This window comes from Pyrus communis, chromosome 14, assembly GCF_963583255.1.
Source record: "Pyrus communis chromosome 14, drPyrComm1.1, whole genome shotgun sequence".
In the NCBI taxonomy this organism is placed as follows: domain Eukaryota; kingdom Viridiplantae; phylum Streptophyta; class Magnoliopsida; order Rosales; family Rosaceae; genus Pyrus; species Pyrus communis.
Window position 1 is genome coordinate 3,628,362 of NC_084816.1, and position 16,347 is coordinate 3,644,708.

Below are 16,347 nucleotides of genomic sequence, written 5' to 3' on the forward strand. Positions count from 1 at the left end.
AGCTGAGAGTACAAATAAATAATATCTGAAGTTAAAAAAAAAAAAATAATAATATCTGAAATGTAGAGATGTTACCGCACTTCTACACAATCCATTGGAGTGAATAAAGGGGGTCATAATAGCTCCATATTGTTGACCAAAAAATAAAAACGAAAATGAATGAAAAATATTTGAAAATTTTGAGTTTTAGCAATAAAGACAAAATAAAGGGTAAAATGAATAGTACCAGGATTGACATTTTAGTATAAAAATGTGGTTTTTCGATAAAATAAATAGTACCAGGAATTTTTCATTAAAGATCCCAAAATAAAAAGAGTAGCTCTGTAAATTTGAAATTCCAATTTGCTGTTGGGTTTTATCTAAAGAGAAATTTCATCCATGCACAAATTCATCATGATTCTTTGTTATTAATGCAATAGAGGCTTTACATGTATAAACGATTGACATTGTATTAACAGCTAAAAATTGTGCATTTGTTTATAAAAAGTTATCCCTAACACATTTTTTTATATTTAAATTGAGATCCTATGAATGATCATCGTGGGCACTAATTAACCAATTACTAGAGATGAATGTATGACACCGTATCTTAGAGTTGAACCATGACAAGTTTGATGAAATCTAGCTAGAGTATGTGTATGATATATACCACACAATAAGATCGAATCCTGACAAAATATCTAATGTAGCCGCTAAATTGTCCCTGATAGGAGAAAGTAGCCACAGCGACTATCACAAGCAATTATTTATGATAATCAGATCAAAAGAGAGTCCCATCTGTCACAATCATAATACAGGGCTGCCAGCTTTGTTCAAAAGAGAGTCCATCTTCATTTAACCCAATGCGTTGCTCACATCTCTTTCAAACCCTAAACCTAGCAGTGGTGGGACAACGGTCAAATTTAATTCAAGTTTGAAATATTCACGTATGGCTAAGTGGGTCTACATATATGGAGATATATAATACACACACACACATACATATGTGCGAGACAACGACTCTCTGGACTTGGTTTCTACTAGCAAAGAGGAAGGCTAGGGGGAAAGCAAAGGGCATCAGAACCCTATCGAGCAGAAACAAAAGCATAGAAACAAGAACAGGTTTGCAATATTTGCAGAGACTTAAAATAAGTTAGTTTCCTTTTCTCCGCATCTGCATTTTTTCCCAAATGCCCACGCTTGCAAACAAATTATTCATTGCTTGGGTAAGATAATAAAATCGAACAAGTGTTTCTGTATATGGTTTTTCCAGTGTCTTTACTTCATGGCGCAAGAATACATCCACTTTTATCGTTTCAAAAACCTAATGCACTTATAATTCCTGACCCATTTACCCTCTCGGCATTTTTTTCGTTTCACCTAGCCAAGTGAAATGTTTGAGAATCTGCAGAATGGAAGGTTAGTATGGTACGAGTGGCTGGCTGCAGATTACGTTATATGTCGAATGATTTGTTCATGGTTTATATCGTTGTCTGTTAGCAATTCATGTTAGGAAAAAGAAAAACACAGATGTCTGTCATTTCACTATCTCTTCCAAGAGTACATAAGCTTATTCTACCATTAATTCCATGAGAGTAAGATGAAGGATTTAGCTTGCAAGTAGCAAATTTAACCTTTTTTTCCTTATAGGGCAAGTGATCAAATCTAGCGAAAGTTATAACTTCATTTCTTTGTAATGTTTCATGTATAAGCAAAAGTAAATTTAATTTCCTCATTTATGTTTAATTTTTATTGTTATTTTTATATCCATGTTTTTTCAATTTCAAGTATTGTATTGAAAGGGGTTTACCTAGACCTAGACCTGTAAACGGATCGGGTTTATTGGGTTTGGGTCGGGTTCAACCCGTTAAACTAACAGGTTATTACAAAAAGGGTCCCTGAGATTTGCATGATCAATAGAAATGATCATTGAGATTGAAAATCAATAGAAATGGTCCCTGAGATTGTTCACCATCCATGATTTTGGTCATTCCGTTAAAAACTCTTTGGGCAATTTTCCAAGCTTCGTAACTTAATCGATTCTTAACTAAATTCGACCCATAATATATTAAAATGAAGATAAGAAAGTGTAGAACAAGATTATACCTATTTGGAAGCCCAATGATTGCCGGAGATGGCCGGAAAATAGCCTAAAAGGTGACTGGTCTGCGGGAAAACTGGAAAACACGCTGGAAACTGGGCAAACATTAAACATTTATAACTTCTTCAATACTCAACGAAATTGAGTGATTCAAAAAACAAAAATCATACTTCTCGACCAGACGAAGAGCATGGTATCTTTCTTTACCACTAACTCGCCGTGGTTTGGCTGGAAAACTGCTCGAAAGTGGCTAACTTGAAAATGGTTAGCCACTTTCGAGCCGTTGTTCGACCAAACCACAGTGAATTAGTCTTCAAAAAAGGTACCATTCTCTTTGTCTCGTTAAGAAGTATTATTTTCGTTTTTGAATCACTCGATTTGGTTGAGTATTGAAGAAGTTATGAACGTTTAAAGTTTACCTAGTTTCCGACGACTTTTCCAGTTTTCCCGCAGACCAGTCACCTTTCAGACTATTTTCCGGCCATCTCCGTCAACCATTGGGCTTACAAATGGTATAATCTTATTATACACTTTCCTATCTTCATTTTAATGTATTATGGGTTGAATTTGGTTAAGAAACGATTGAGTTACAAAGCTTTGAAAATTGCCCAAAATCGTTTTTAGCAGAATGACCAAAAATTGATTTTCAATCTCAATGACCATTTCTATTGATCATGCAAATCTCAGGAGCCATTTTGTATAATAACCCTTTAAAAAAAACATGAATTGAATATAAGAGAAGTAGAAAGTTATAAGCGATGTGAAAGAACAAGTAAACTGTCAATTATCCATGTCCTACGTGGGGCATTTCAAAACCCATCACCAAACATTCACCATTTTCTTACTGATTTGTTTGGACAATTTGTCCACACCTGATTGCTTTTGGAATCTCAAAATTTTCATTGATTAGGAGGGTCCAGTTGAGTGGCCAGCCAATTTGATGGTCAGATTCAGTGGCATATTGCCATAATTTTGGGCCAGAAGTGTCACAGATTAACAGCTTGGATTGTTTCACGGCACTTTGATTAGATGCTAACAGTTTGATCTCACCATAGACCAGAAGTAAAATGCTTTCCTTTCATCCCGAAGGTCCACTGCTGCATGTTACAGGCAGTGTGTACTTTTGGTTTTTCCCAAAATTCCAAAGCAAACAGGGGTGAAAACGGAGTTGTGAATTGAACAAACGCATCTAAGCCTTGAAAGGTGGTTGGTGCATAATAATGCTTCACCCATTTTTACAAGTTGCCAATTTACCACACGACTCTTCACAAGTATGTTTGTCGATCAAAGCTAGATTTCATAGTCCAAGCACTTAAAACAATGCTTCAAAAAGAAAACAAATACTTGCAAACTCAACTATTATTTAACTTGACTATTGTTGCATGTATAACATATTTAATCTTTGATAGGTTTGTTTCTAAGATGATTCTTAAAGTGGTTTTTACTAATATTCAGTAGTATATTTTGCAATATTCAACCGAAAGGAAAAGAAAAAAAAGAAGGTCTTGACCAATCTTTCTTATTTAGCATAACATTACTCTAGACTAACATGGATAACACCTTTTTTTTTAACAAGAAAAGTAAACTTACATAAGGATCCCCGATAGATAAAAATAACCACTCCCCATAATCTGAACATCCTTACACTATCAATTGAGTTACATGATATTATTATCATGTTCAAAGTCTTCATTCATACTCTATTAATTGCATCGAATTTTAAATAAATTACTCCTTCAATTCACAGTCCGATAGAAACAAAAATGATAATATACTTAATTTAGGAGATATCTTATTTAATAATGTAATGTAAATAAAGTACTGTTAAGCCCAACCCAGTGTTTTATTTCCACACCCACTATAAAATGATACTCTTATTGACAAATTTATCCTCGTATAAAATGACCTTTAAAGACCTAAAGACCAACCAATCATATATTGCCACTTAATTATTAGTTATATTGATTCTTTTTAAGCAAATTATTAGTTATACAGTTTCCCAAAAAAAAAAAAACAAATTATTAGTTATACTGATAAAATAAAATAACCTAAAATATCATAAATAAGAAAAAGAAAAAAAATATCATGAACCCCACAAGCTTTCCTGGGGAAGAAACTTTAGACATTAAACTTATCAGGCAGAGAGTGAATTCGGACTTGACAAAGCAAAGCCTCAAGGCTTGCAATAAAGTGCATGTTGTGGAAGGTGTGATCAAGCTTCACCAAAGAGTAGAGCAAGTTAATCTTCATGACTATTGTAATGTTGAGATAGATGAGGAGAGAAGCTCATACTCCATATTACATTAGGGGACTCACAGATCCGACACTCGTTGAACTCCGATCGTGTTTGGTGTTTTGGAACAATTTGGATACCTACCATATATTGAATTTAGAGGAATTTGATGTCAGGGAAAGCCAGTGCAGCACCAAACTATGAGTGAAGCTCTTCCAATTTAATCACACTCTCTCTTGTGCGGTCTGAATTCAAATTGAAAACGACAGAAATTGGGTACTGGAGCGGTTTTCGAGTCGTGGTGGTGTTGCGATGGTTGGCGATAGAGGAGGGACGCTTGGTGTTGGGGATTTGGGGAGTCATTAGTGACGATTTTGCAAATTTTCTGGGGAGCGAGTTGCTGCTAGTGATATTTGGAGTTCTTAGGTATTTTCATTTAGTGATAATTGTTTTTTTTTTTTTTTTTAATTTGTAATAATTTTTTTAAAGCAAGAAAAAAATTGAAAAACAAATATGTAGGGTTATTTTGGAAATAATGGTGGGTGGGAAAAGAGTTGATGTATTTTTTTCACTTTTTATGATGCGTGTAAATATAAGATGGGTGGAAAAATAAGATATTGGAGTGGACATATCACCACTCTATAAATGTTCTAGTAAGAATAATATTTTGGTCCTGAAGAGTTTGGACAGCAATAATACACGTTAAGAGAGATTTTTTTTAGTATGCACACTGAGATTTTTTGTTGTTAATTTTTTAACTGGTGTATTTGTACACATGTTTAACTTTTCTTTCATTTCGTGAATGAGACACTAGGGGATAGTAAAACTTTGGTGCATTAAAAAAATTAGAGAACTGAAAAGGGATGAGGGCAGAGAATAAAAACCAAAGAAGATATAGTCAAAGAAGGGTAGGGGAGTGAGAGAGGTGGCTGAGGAAAAACAAGGAAAAAGAAAGAGGGGGAAGAGTGGACTGTGGAAAAGAGGAGGGCTGCAGAAGGTAGCAGAGCAGTAGTTGTTTTAACATTTCTGGGTTTGGGAATTGTAGAAAGACAGTAGAGAAAAGCCTGCAAGAGAATCAAACAACCAAACATGGCAATGCTTAGGATGCGACGACCCTCATAGATTCACCCTTCTTTTTTCTGTCTCTCTCTTGCTCTCTCTCTCTCTCTCTCTCTCTCTCTCTCTCTCTCTCTCTCTAAAAACTTGCTTAAATATTCGATCCCTTTACTTTTTCAACCTCCACAACAACCACCCCCCACTTAAGAGCTGAGATGACAGTTGCAACATGGGAACTTAGTTAATATGAAAAAGGGTTCCAGAGAGAAAAACAGCTAGAGAGAGAGAGCCCAGAAAATATCAGATAAAGTTGCTGTGTTCTTCTGTCATTGGTGGATTTTCTTTGAGCTTTCATCTTGCTGTTCATGGAGTTGAAGGCACTTCACAGACTAATAAGGTTCACCGCCATCAGCTTTTTCTCAATTTATGCACTTTTCACCACCATCAGCTCCACTACCAGTACATGCCCAGGTGAAGTTTTCAACAATCAAATTAATTTCCCATTTTATATTCTTCTTCTTTACAAAATTGAAATTTTCACTGAATTAATGTTCATTTAAACAAATTTAATTTATCTACTTGTTTCTAAAATGCAGATATTGCGTGTACCTTCACGGCTAAACTCGATTCATATTTTCAGGTAGGTTGTTCCACCATACCTATCATAATTTATGGTCCGTGATTTTAACACTCCTCCTTTAGCTTTCTCCTCTGCGCTTACAAAGTGTTTGGAGTGCAGATGGCTAAACGAAGAGTGCCGGAATCGCTACCTTATCTTATACTTCAACATTTAATTAGCATTAATGCGTATTTCTTATGTTATTTATTTTTCTCCATATGAATCACATCAATCATCGTGACCTTACAACAAGACTCTAGTAGCTTTGACTAACTTTGACGCAAGCTGGGTTTTTGATAAAGACTGCATATGCAACTATGCATGTTTGAAACTGAAAGGACAAAATAGAACCATATTATTGTTATTATTACTGATCAAGCCACCGTGGTGATCGATAAGTAGCACACACTGACTGGGGGCAGGGTGGTCCTGCTGCTGTTTACCCTGGTCCATCCTTAGAAAAATGGTCTTGTAGTAGGCTCAGCCTGCCTAACTAAGAAGCCCACAGCACCACTGGCGTAATTTAGCACACAGCTTTAGGCTTGGAGGGACACCATATTTTTCTTTGCCATTTCAGAAGCAAAAGAAAAGGCTTTTGTTGTTCATATTGTCGTCTTCTAAAAACTCCAATGCATCTTGGTAACTTGCGCCTGCTGTGCTCGGCGCCCAACCCGCTCCAACCATGTTCTATATATCTACACTCCCGTGAACAAAAAATTGTTATGGGGGCCGGCGCACATTAGCATTATGCGGGCGCACGTTAGCACTAAGGATATATGTGTGACAAGTCTCAGTAGACAATAGAAAACTGTGTGCGCAAAAGGGTTGGTGATATAATTGTGTTATAGCTGCTAATTTTTAGGAGATTAACTAACTAATGTGGTGCAGGAATTTGGGAAGCACGGTGACAAAATGAGGGAGCAGAGGATGATGCCCTTGAGCTTGGCTAGGAGGTACCTGAGTGGACCTGGATCGTCGCCGCCTCGGTGCACATCCAAGTGCGGCAGGTGCACGCCGTGCAAGCCAGTTCACGTGTCTGTGCCACCCGGGACGCCGGTGATGGCGGAGTACTACCCGGAGGCTTGGAGGTGTAAATGTGGCAACAAATTGTACATGCCATGAAAATAAATGAATATGATCATCATATGCTTTGTGATATTTATTGTGTTTGTGTTGGTGTTACAAAGTCTCTCTAGCTAGCTACTTTTCTAGCTGATCATATGCTTATTTAGTAAAAAGAAGGGATATTTATAGGGCTTAAATTTGTGTAGGAAGATATTTATACATTAACCCTTATGAAATATATGTTACGATATGTATGGAGAATTCATACAACCGATTCCGTTTGGTGAAATAACGTTTGGTTGGTGTTGTATATTTATGGAGAATATATATCGAGTTAAATACCATGTTCAGGTTCTTATTCTGCTAAATAATTGATGATGCATCATGCATGATCATTTCTGCCTCCCAAGGTTTGGAAATTTTTTATCTTCATAGTAATTGAATGGTTGTTTCTTTCCTTCTAAACTTTCTTCCCAACGACTAGTAATATGAACTCATTCCGCACACTCGGGGAACTAGAACTGGATAATCATGGAACTAGATAAGCTAGGAAATAGTGGCGCCTGAACATCAATGGAGGTTCTCCACACTTGGAGAGATTCTTAACTACAAATGGAGATGTAATCCGATAAGTCAACAACACTCCTCATTGGAAGAGAAACTTACATTTCACGGATTCACTATTCCTCCCTCCCCCACCCCCTCACTTGACCCTGCTCATACAATGAGTGTTGTAGAGATAATGAAAAATCCATAAAAAAAAAAATGTAACAAGCTCTATCTCACGTACAATTTGAACACTAGTTTTACTTCAAGTACTATAAAAATAAGAAAGAAAACGTGCAATCTGTTTTCTATAATTCAACAATTATCGTCTATGATATTTGAATTCATGAACTCTTTCATAGAAGTAGAAATTATATGCCACTAGATCGATCAAACAGTTATTAGCAATTGTGCACATTGTCTAACATGAAACTTTTGCCACTACATTCCTTTTCATAATAGTTGATCATGTCGATAGTACATAACTACTTCAATTATGAGTTGAATCACTATCTCATACCTCATATTTTAAAATTGGGTAAAGTACAAAAAACAACCTCAACTATGGGTCAAATGACACTTTCATACCTCATCTTTTAAAATTGACAATGTCATACCTCATCTTACGAATTTGTATCAATGTTATACCTTCCGTTAACTTGGCTGTTTATTTCTCAATTAAATGCTGACGTGGCTTGATCCAGGACCCATTTTTATTAAAAAAATTATTAAAAACAAAAAAAAAATCATTTAATATTATTTAAATATTAAAATAATAAAGAAAATTTATTTATAAAAATAAAAAAAAATAATAAAAAAAAAAAAAAAAAAACCAACATCAATTCGTCCCTTCCCCCCCCCCCCTCTCTCCCTTCTCCCCATCTTCATCTTCTTCCCCTTTCTGCAACTGCAACCCAGAAAAATAGAAGAGAAAAAAAAAAAAAAACCAATTTGGATTTCCTGCTCCTCACCCCCTCTTGTCCCCACACCCACGCACCCAACCTCCCCACCTTCGCACCCCACCCTCTGCACCCAAAAGCCCAGGCCCATACCGTTACTTGAGGAAGAGGTATGCATCTCCCCCAGGAAAATTCTTGTTTGTGCAGACCCTTCTTTTACACTTAAAACACTTCTCCGTACAAATCGCCAAATTTCCTCCCGCCATGGAAAGCCTCCATCCCCAACGCTTTCCCTCTTTTCCCCCAAATAGAAACTAATCATTTCCCACCATAATCCCCAATTCCCCAAATGTTGCTCCGCCTCTGTTACACAACCTGCCGCTACTGCCTCCACCTCTTCCCCCCACCACCACCGTCATCACAATCCCGCCCGCTTGGTTTTTTTTTTTTTTTTCTCTTCTGTTTTTCTGGGTTGCAGTTGCAGAAAGGGGAAAAAGATGAAGATGGGGGAAGGGAGAGAGGGGGAGGGGGGAAGGGACGAATTGATGTTGGTTTTTTTTTTTTTAAATAACTTTTCTTTATTATTTTAATATTTAAATAATATTAAATGATTTTTTTTGTTTTTAATAATTTTTTAATTAATTTTTTAATAAAAATGGGTCCTGGATCAAACCACGTCAGCATTTAACTGAGAAATAAACGGCCAAACTAACGGAAGGTATAACATTGACACAAATTCGTAAGATGAGGTATGACATTGTCAATTTTAAAAGATGAGGTATGAAAGTGTCATTTGACCCATAGTTGAGGTAGTTTTTTGTACTTTACCCTTTAAAATTTATAATATCATACCTCATTTTACAAATTTGTTGCAATGTCAGATATCTGTCAATTTTTCTATTAAATATTGACATAGTTTGAGGCGGGCCCACTTCCTAACCCAACTAGATAAAAAATAATAATTAAATATTAAAAAAATTAAAAACAAAATTATTTAAATATTTTTATTTTTAAAATGTGGGACCCACTGCCTGCAACCCATATGGGTTCTACATCTCTCCCAAAACCCTAACCCAGATCAACATCCAGTTCCTTGAGGTTCACCATCGAGAACTACGCCATGGAGAAAGGACCTAGATACAGAACCTACGCAGAACTCAGAGAATCACGGCTAAGGAGGAAGTACATGATCCCTGGGAATTTGCATGCATTCGTTTTCCTGTCGATGCGTTAATATCGGAGAGAATTGAACCATAAACTTAGGGGGAATTTGAGATACTTTAATAAATTTATAAATCCATGGATTTTTATAAAGTTTAATTATGACATCCCACATCGTCCAGGGAAGTGATCCTTATATGTATATTCTCATCCCTACCTAGCACGAGGCATTTTGGGAGCTCACTGGCTTCAGGTTCCGTTGGAACTCTGAAGTTAAGCGAGAAGGGGCCTAGAGCAATCCCATGATGGGTGACCCACTGGGAAGTTGCTCGTGAGTTCCCAAAAACAAAACCGTGAGGGAATGGTAAGCCCAAAGTGGACAATATCGTGCTACGGTGGTGAAGCGGGCCCGAGAAGTGATCCGCCCCGGGCGGGGATGTGACATTTGGTATCAGAGCCTAACCTTGGCCGTGGTGTGCCGACGAGGACGTCAGGCCCCTAAGAGGGGTGGATTGTGACATCCCACATCGCCCAGGGGAGTGATCCTTATATGTATATTCTCATCCCTACCTAGCACGAGGCCTTTTGGGAGCTCACTAGCTTCGGGTTCTGTTGGAACTCCGAAGTTAAGCAAGAATGGGCTAGAGCAATCCCATGATGGGTGACCCGGTGGGAAGTTGCTCATGAGTTCCCAAAAACAAAACCGTGAGGGAATGGTAAGCCAAAAGCGGACAATATCGTGCTACGGTGGTGAAGCGGGCCTGGGAAGTGATCCGCCTCAGGCCGAGATGTGACATTAATTGATTATAGAGATTTCATATAAAATTTTGATTCAATTTCCTCGAAATCTCATGGAGAGATGTGAGATTTGTATATGCTTAAAATACATTATGAAATTTCTCTAATTCCCTCTAATTCCTCAACTTTTTAAAATTCTTTAAAATCAATTTATAATTGAATACAAATGTTATAAAATTTTTTAAAATCTTAATTGAATACTCCTGGATTTATAAGGATTTCAACAAACTATCATAAAATCCTGATTAAATACACCTTGAATCTCAAAAAATTATTTAAAATCCTGATTGAATATCCCTTAAATTCATTAAAAAAAAAAAAAATTCCTCAAAATCCCAATTTGAATATATCCTCCTTATTCCAATCGTAACTCATTATCACCGTCCTAGTCACTTAGACTTCTTAACAAGGTTAACATTAAACCGTCTCACTTTATGGTGCAAGAAAAATGGGCGCCTAATTTCAAGTAAGAAATTGTGGGCTTTCTTGTCACAAGAGATCATTATGGGCCTTTTTTAATTTTTATTTTGTGAGCCCAGTATATAAGAACAAGCTCTACTTAACTCTAAGCTTCTAATGACTTTGTTTTGTTGAACAAGTTTGAATTATATATAGTGATGATATTTTAATGATATTGATGTCCAAGTTTAGGCATTGCGTCAATTGTTAAATTAGATTTTAGAAAGAAAATGTGTAAACTATATTTGTGAGTCTGCAACAATTTGCAAATGAATATGTTTCATTGGTGGACATTATTATTCTCGAAAATATTGTGTTTTTACGCTTGGCACAATTTAATGCTATTGCATGCTTTGTGGTGCAACTTCATCTTTTGTTGTTCAGCCCATTTTGGATCTTATTTCCGCCACGAAATAGAAACTTGTTAATCTATATATATATATATATATATGATAATCCATATGGTTCACAAATCAAGCAACCTTTACTCACCACTTGATTTGTCAAACGTCAAAGGTTCCTCTAAGTTGGAATGTCAAATATATATGTACAGATGGTGTGTAATCATCTGTTTAATAAGAAATAAAATCTTCGTAAATTACTTGGCGTAGCTATTTATTTTGCTTTCGGAGTATTACTTTTTTATTGTTCTTTTCAATAAAGTTAAAACTGTTAATTTCCTTACGAACACATGATTCTTGTTCATGATTATTTGATGAAAAAGAGCCAAAACGCAAAGGTTAACGTCGACAGTAATGAGACATAAAGACCAATACATACAGTAAAGGAATCAATAAAAAAAAGTTAGAACTTGAAAGCAATTTAGCAAATGATAAGATTCATGAGAGCGCATTAAAGAAGGAAAGAACAAATGAACCAGAAAGTATAGACACATAGCTTATAAGCAAAAAAGATTGCAATATTGCCATCAATCGTCATTTTATTATGACTTGTTTAAATATAAGCCCGTGCAATTCATAATGACCAAGTACACTCAAGGCATCACGAAGAACCATTCAATTCGAAACGTAAGATACATGGAAACATAACGTAAGGAAAGAACTAGATGTGTATAAACTATAAAGCAAGGGATTGAATATGTCCTTCGCTTAAAGTATAAAGCAAGGGATTGAATATGTCCTTCACTTAAACTATGAAGCAAAGGATCGAATATGTCCTTCAATTATTATGAGAAAGTTGGATCATAAGTTGTCTAAGGAAAAATATTGTGAAAGTATTGATTGAATATGTCCTTCACTTAAACTATGAAGCAAAGGATCGAATATGTCCTTCAATTATTATGAGAAAAATATTGTGAAGGTATTTAAAACCACATCCGTCGTATTGCAGCCGGCCATCGTCATTTTTTTTCCTTCTATCTACTTGAGAGAAAATTGAGAGAACAGTCAGTACTCGATCGGCATGGAAGGGAAGCTTGCAGAAACTGTGTTTACTTTTTCTGTTGAGGGAATACTGTCGAAGGTGGCGTCACTTGCTGCTAAAGAACTCAGTCTCGCTTGGGGTTTCAAAGCTGAACTCAAACGGCTTCGCCAGTCATTACTCACCATTCAGGATTTCTTGGGAGCTGTTTCCGACCAACCACAGGATCGGGTCAAGGCGGTGGAGGAGTGGGTGATGAAACTTAAAGATATAGCTCATGATGCTGACGATCTGATGGATGAGTTCGACTACGATATGGTTCGCCGTAAAGTTGAACTCCAAAATCATATGAAGAAAAAGGTACTCAACTTCTTTTCACTCTCCAATCCACTTGCATTTCGTTTGAAAATGGCACATAAAATTCAGAAGATCAACCAATCCTTGGTAGTTCTCAAGGGTGAGGCAGCTTTCATTGGTCTAGTCTCCAAGAAAATAGATGCAACCCCTCAGGAAGCTAGATGGGACAGACAAACCAACTCACTCATTGGCAGAGATGAAATAACTGTTGGAAGGGAAGAGGTTGTATCAGAAATAGTCACAACCTTGACCGACTCCCGAAGCAACCAAGAAAATCTTGCGGTTATGGCCATCGTGGGAATGGGAGGCCTCGGTAAGACAACATTGGCCAAGTCAGTTTACAATGAGGATTCGATACACAAGTTCTTTGAAAAGAGAATATGGGTTTGTGTATCGAACACTTTTGATGTCAATTTAATTCTACTTCAGATTTTAGAATCTCTTAATCCTGCAAAAGCTCCTTCAAAAAATAATCAGAATGCAATTCTTACAAACCTGCAAGAAGAGTTGAAAGATAAAAGATACTTACTCATACTTGATGACGTTTGGAGCGAAGATCACCGAAAATGGGAGAATTTGATAGAATGTTTGTCAAAGCTTATTCTGCTAGAGGATCCAAAATTATTGTCACTACCCGCAGTGGCAAAGTTGCATCAATTTCTGAAAAACTACTTCCACGACGTGATTTGGGAAAACTTTCTGTGGATGAATGTTGGTCTATCATGAGAGATAGAGCCCTCCCCAATGTCAGTGCTTATGTAGCTCCTGAGTTCCAGATAGTTGGAAGGGAGATTGCTAAAAATTGTGGTGGTATTCCATTAGTGACAAAGGTGCGTACTATTATTATGTATCTTGACATAGAATTTGCACCTTTTTTATTTTTATTTTTTATATGTTTTCATTTATAAATTAGGACAATACCTGCATTCACACCATGGGATACACCACCCTATCAATTAAAGTAGTTAGGCGACATAAATTGGATGAATTATTTTGTTATGACTCAAATTGGTATTTGTTAGGCTATCTCCAATCTAATAATTTAATAGTTGAAACTTTAAAGTCAATTTTAATCTTAAATTTGACTCTAAAATCTACTTGGCTTGAACTAAGTGTAGCGATTAGTTTGGATTGGACTTTATCCTGTCTTCTGTTTGGTGTTAACTTTGGATTAGAGAGAGGATAGTCCTTAAATTATTACCCGAGTGAAAAATAGGTCCATAATTATTTTTTCGGAAAAATTAGTTCTTAAACTAATAAAAATATGCCACTTACATCCCTAATATTAGATTCGAAGTTATTATATTCAATTTTGCGTCAATTTAATTAATATGACTTGTATGTGATACAAATTTCATGATCAGAACTATTCATTTTCATAATCATCAAGTAAAGATGTTCATTACTAAATTTCATTTCAAATCATAGATATTAGCTATTTAATATCATGGATATTTTACTTGGTACCAACATTGTCAATTTGTTCAATACATATGGATGACTAAAAGATCTTCAATTTAATTGATAGTTGATAGCAAACAAACTGATCCAATCCCTTCGAATTTTAGTCATACTATTTGCAAGATGATTGAATTGAGTTCGAATTTTGAAAGTACAATTTACGTAGATTAGTGTTCTAGAGGGTGTAAAGACTTCACCAAAATTAGTAATTGACATGACATGCACACATCACTTGTACTTTAGATGGTATATAAAAATGTGGTTTCGTTAGCATTTTCTTATTCAAGAACCAACATTAGCAACTTATTGATTTGAACAAGACATAAGCTAGACTTGAAACAATTGAAAGGTGAGTTAATTGTTTGTAATTTGGAGCACGTAAAGAATGGAGAAGAAGCAAAGAAAGCTAAGTTGGAGGATAAGAGGAAAATATGCCATTTAAACTTCCAATGGACAAAAGATAGGTCAATAACCAACAACAATGAGCATGAGGATGTACTGGAAGGCCTCCGACCGCATTCTGAGTTGGAGAGCTTATGTATTGAAAATTTCATGGGCGATAAGTTTCCATCGTGGATGATGAGTAAGCCATTACCACTCAACAACTTGAAGAAGATTCAATTACTTGGATGCGACAAATGTGAAGGAGTCCCACCGCTCGGTCATCTACCCAATCTTACGGAGCTTGAGATTAGTGGAATGGCTAACTTGAAATTTGTTGGAGATGAGTTCTACGGTTATAATCATGTCCACAATGTAGTCACGACAAGTAAGGAGATAATTACTTTATTTCCTGCACTAAAAGTATTAAAAAATTTTTGGTGTGGTGATCTAATTGAATGGAAGGAAGCACCAACGATGTCAGCACAAAAAGTAGTGGTTTTTCCATGCCTTAAGCAGTTGACCACTAAACACTGTCCTAGTCTAGAGTTGATTCCAATTACACAGGGCATGGCATCTCTTCGAGAATTATATATTGATGATTGTGAAGGATTGTCAAGCCTACCAAGTGGGTTAGAGTACTGCACCCATTTGACACCCTTGCATCTTGTCGCCTGTTGTATATTAGGAATTGTAATGGACTATCAGGCCCACTGAGTGTATGGGCCTCTCTCGTGGAATTGACTATATTTGATGGTAATAATCTGACATCAATTGAAATTAAAGACGGCGTGTCCTCTCTTCAGATGTTGGTAATCAATGAATGCAAAGAATTATCAAGCTTACCTGCTCTTCCACAACAATGTTCCTCTCTTCAGCGTTTGGATATAAGTGGAAGCCCAAGCATGGATTGGTGTCCAAAGTAGCAGCATTAGTCTACAATCTTTTTCAGATTTGCGCACCTTCACCTCCCTTGGAGTACTGACGATTGGAGATTGTGAAGGATTGGAAAGTTGGGTGAGCGGTCTGCAATTCCCACTCTCTCTTGAGTCGCTGGAAATAGTCACTTCTCTCCGTTATTTGAGGATTATAAATTGGTGAAAGCTTAAATATCTGCCGATGGGGTTACAACAGCTCTCGCGGTTGGAGGGATTGAACATCGGTGGGTTCTCGGAGGAGCTCGATTCCTTCCCTGATTTTCAATTTGGATCATTAATGCAACTGACAAGGTTATCCTTGACGGGTTGGCCTAAGCTCAAGTCTCTGCTTCAACAAATTCAACACCTCACTTCTCTAACATCATTGTGGGAGTGGAGACTTTGCCAGAATGGTTGGGTAGCCTTACATCCCTTACACATCTAGTGATTAAAGATTGCAAGAATTTGTTCAATTTACCTAGTGTCCAAGCTATGCAACGCCTCACCAAATTACAAACTTTGTATATTATTGGATGTCATCCCCTTCTAAAACAAAGATGCAGCAGGGACATCAGCACAGATTGGCCTAAGATTTCTCACATTTCAGATATCATAAGTAGGTTTTTAAATTCTTGAAATCAAATTACAGAGTTCATGTTAATTATATGTTTGTTTCTTTTGTTCGTTTATTCGTCTCAACTACTACAAACAAATTTATACTAGTATAACAAAACTTTTTTATCCTTCCTCCCTGTTCTTTTAAATCAGTTCACTGAGTCTCACAACAATTGGATGGAAGGTAGGCAGCACCTTACCAAGCTACAACAAATTTGTATTGGAAATACCAAATTTCATGGTGTGCAAGGCCACACTTCTCCGAGATTACTTGTATTCCAGTTTTATGTACAAACGACTCCAAATGGCTCCAACTTCCA

At 36.5% G+C, this 16,347-nt stretch overlaps 1 protein-coding gene and 1 pseudogene across 1 annotated transcript; both read left to right on the forward strand.

Annotated features, from left to right (window-relative positions):
- The first annotated feature begins 5,599 nt into the window (after window positions 1–5,599).
- LOC137716326 (EPIDERMAL PATTERNING FACTOR-like protein 6) lies at window positions 5,600–7,303 on the forward strand. Its single transcript, XM_068455765.1, has 3 exons — window positions 5,600–5,840; window positions 5,966–6,009; window positions 6,877–7,303. Exons 1-3 carry the CDS (start codon window positions 5,735–5,737, stop codon window positions 7,108–7,110), a joined length of 384 nt encoding a protein of 127 aa, XP_068311866.1. The 5' UTR covers window positions 5,600–5,734; the 3' UTR covers window positions 7,111–7,303.
- Window positions 7,304–12,311: 5,008 nt separating this feature from the next.
- Window positions 12,312–16,048, forward strand: LOC137715666 (putative disease resistance protein RGA3; annotated as a pseudogene).
- The last annotated feature ends 299 nt before the right edge of the window (window positions 16,049–16,347 follow it).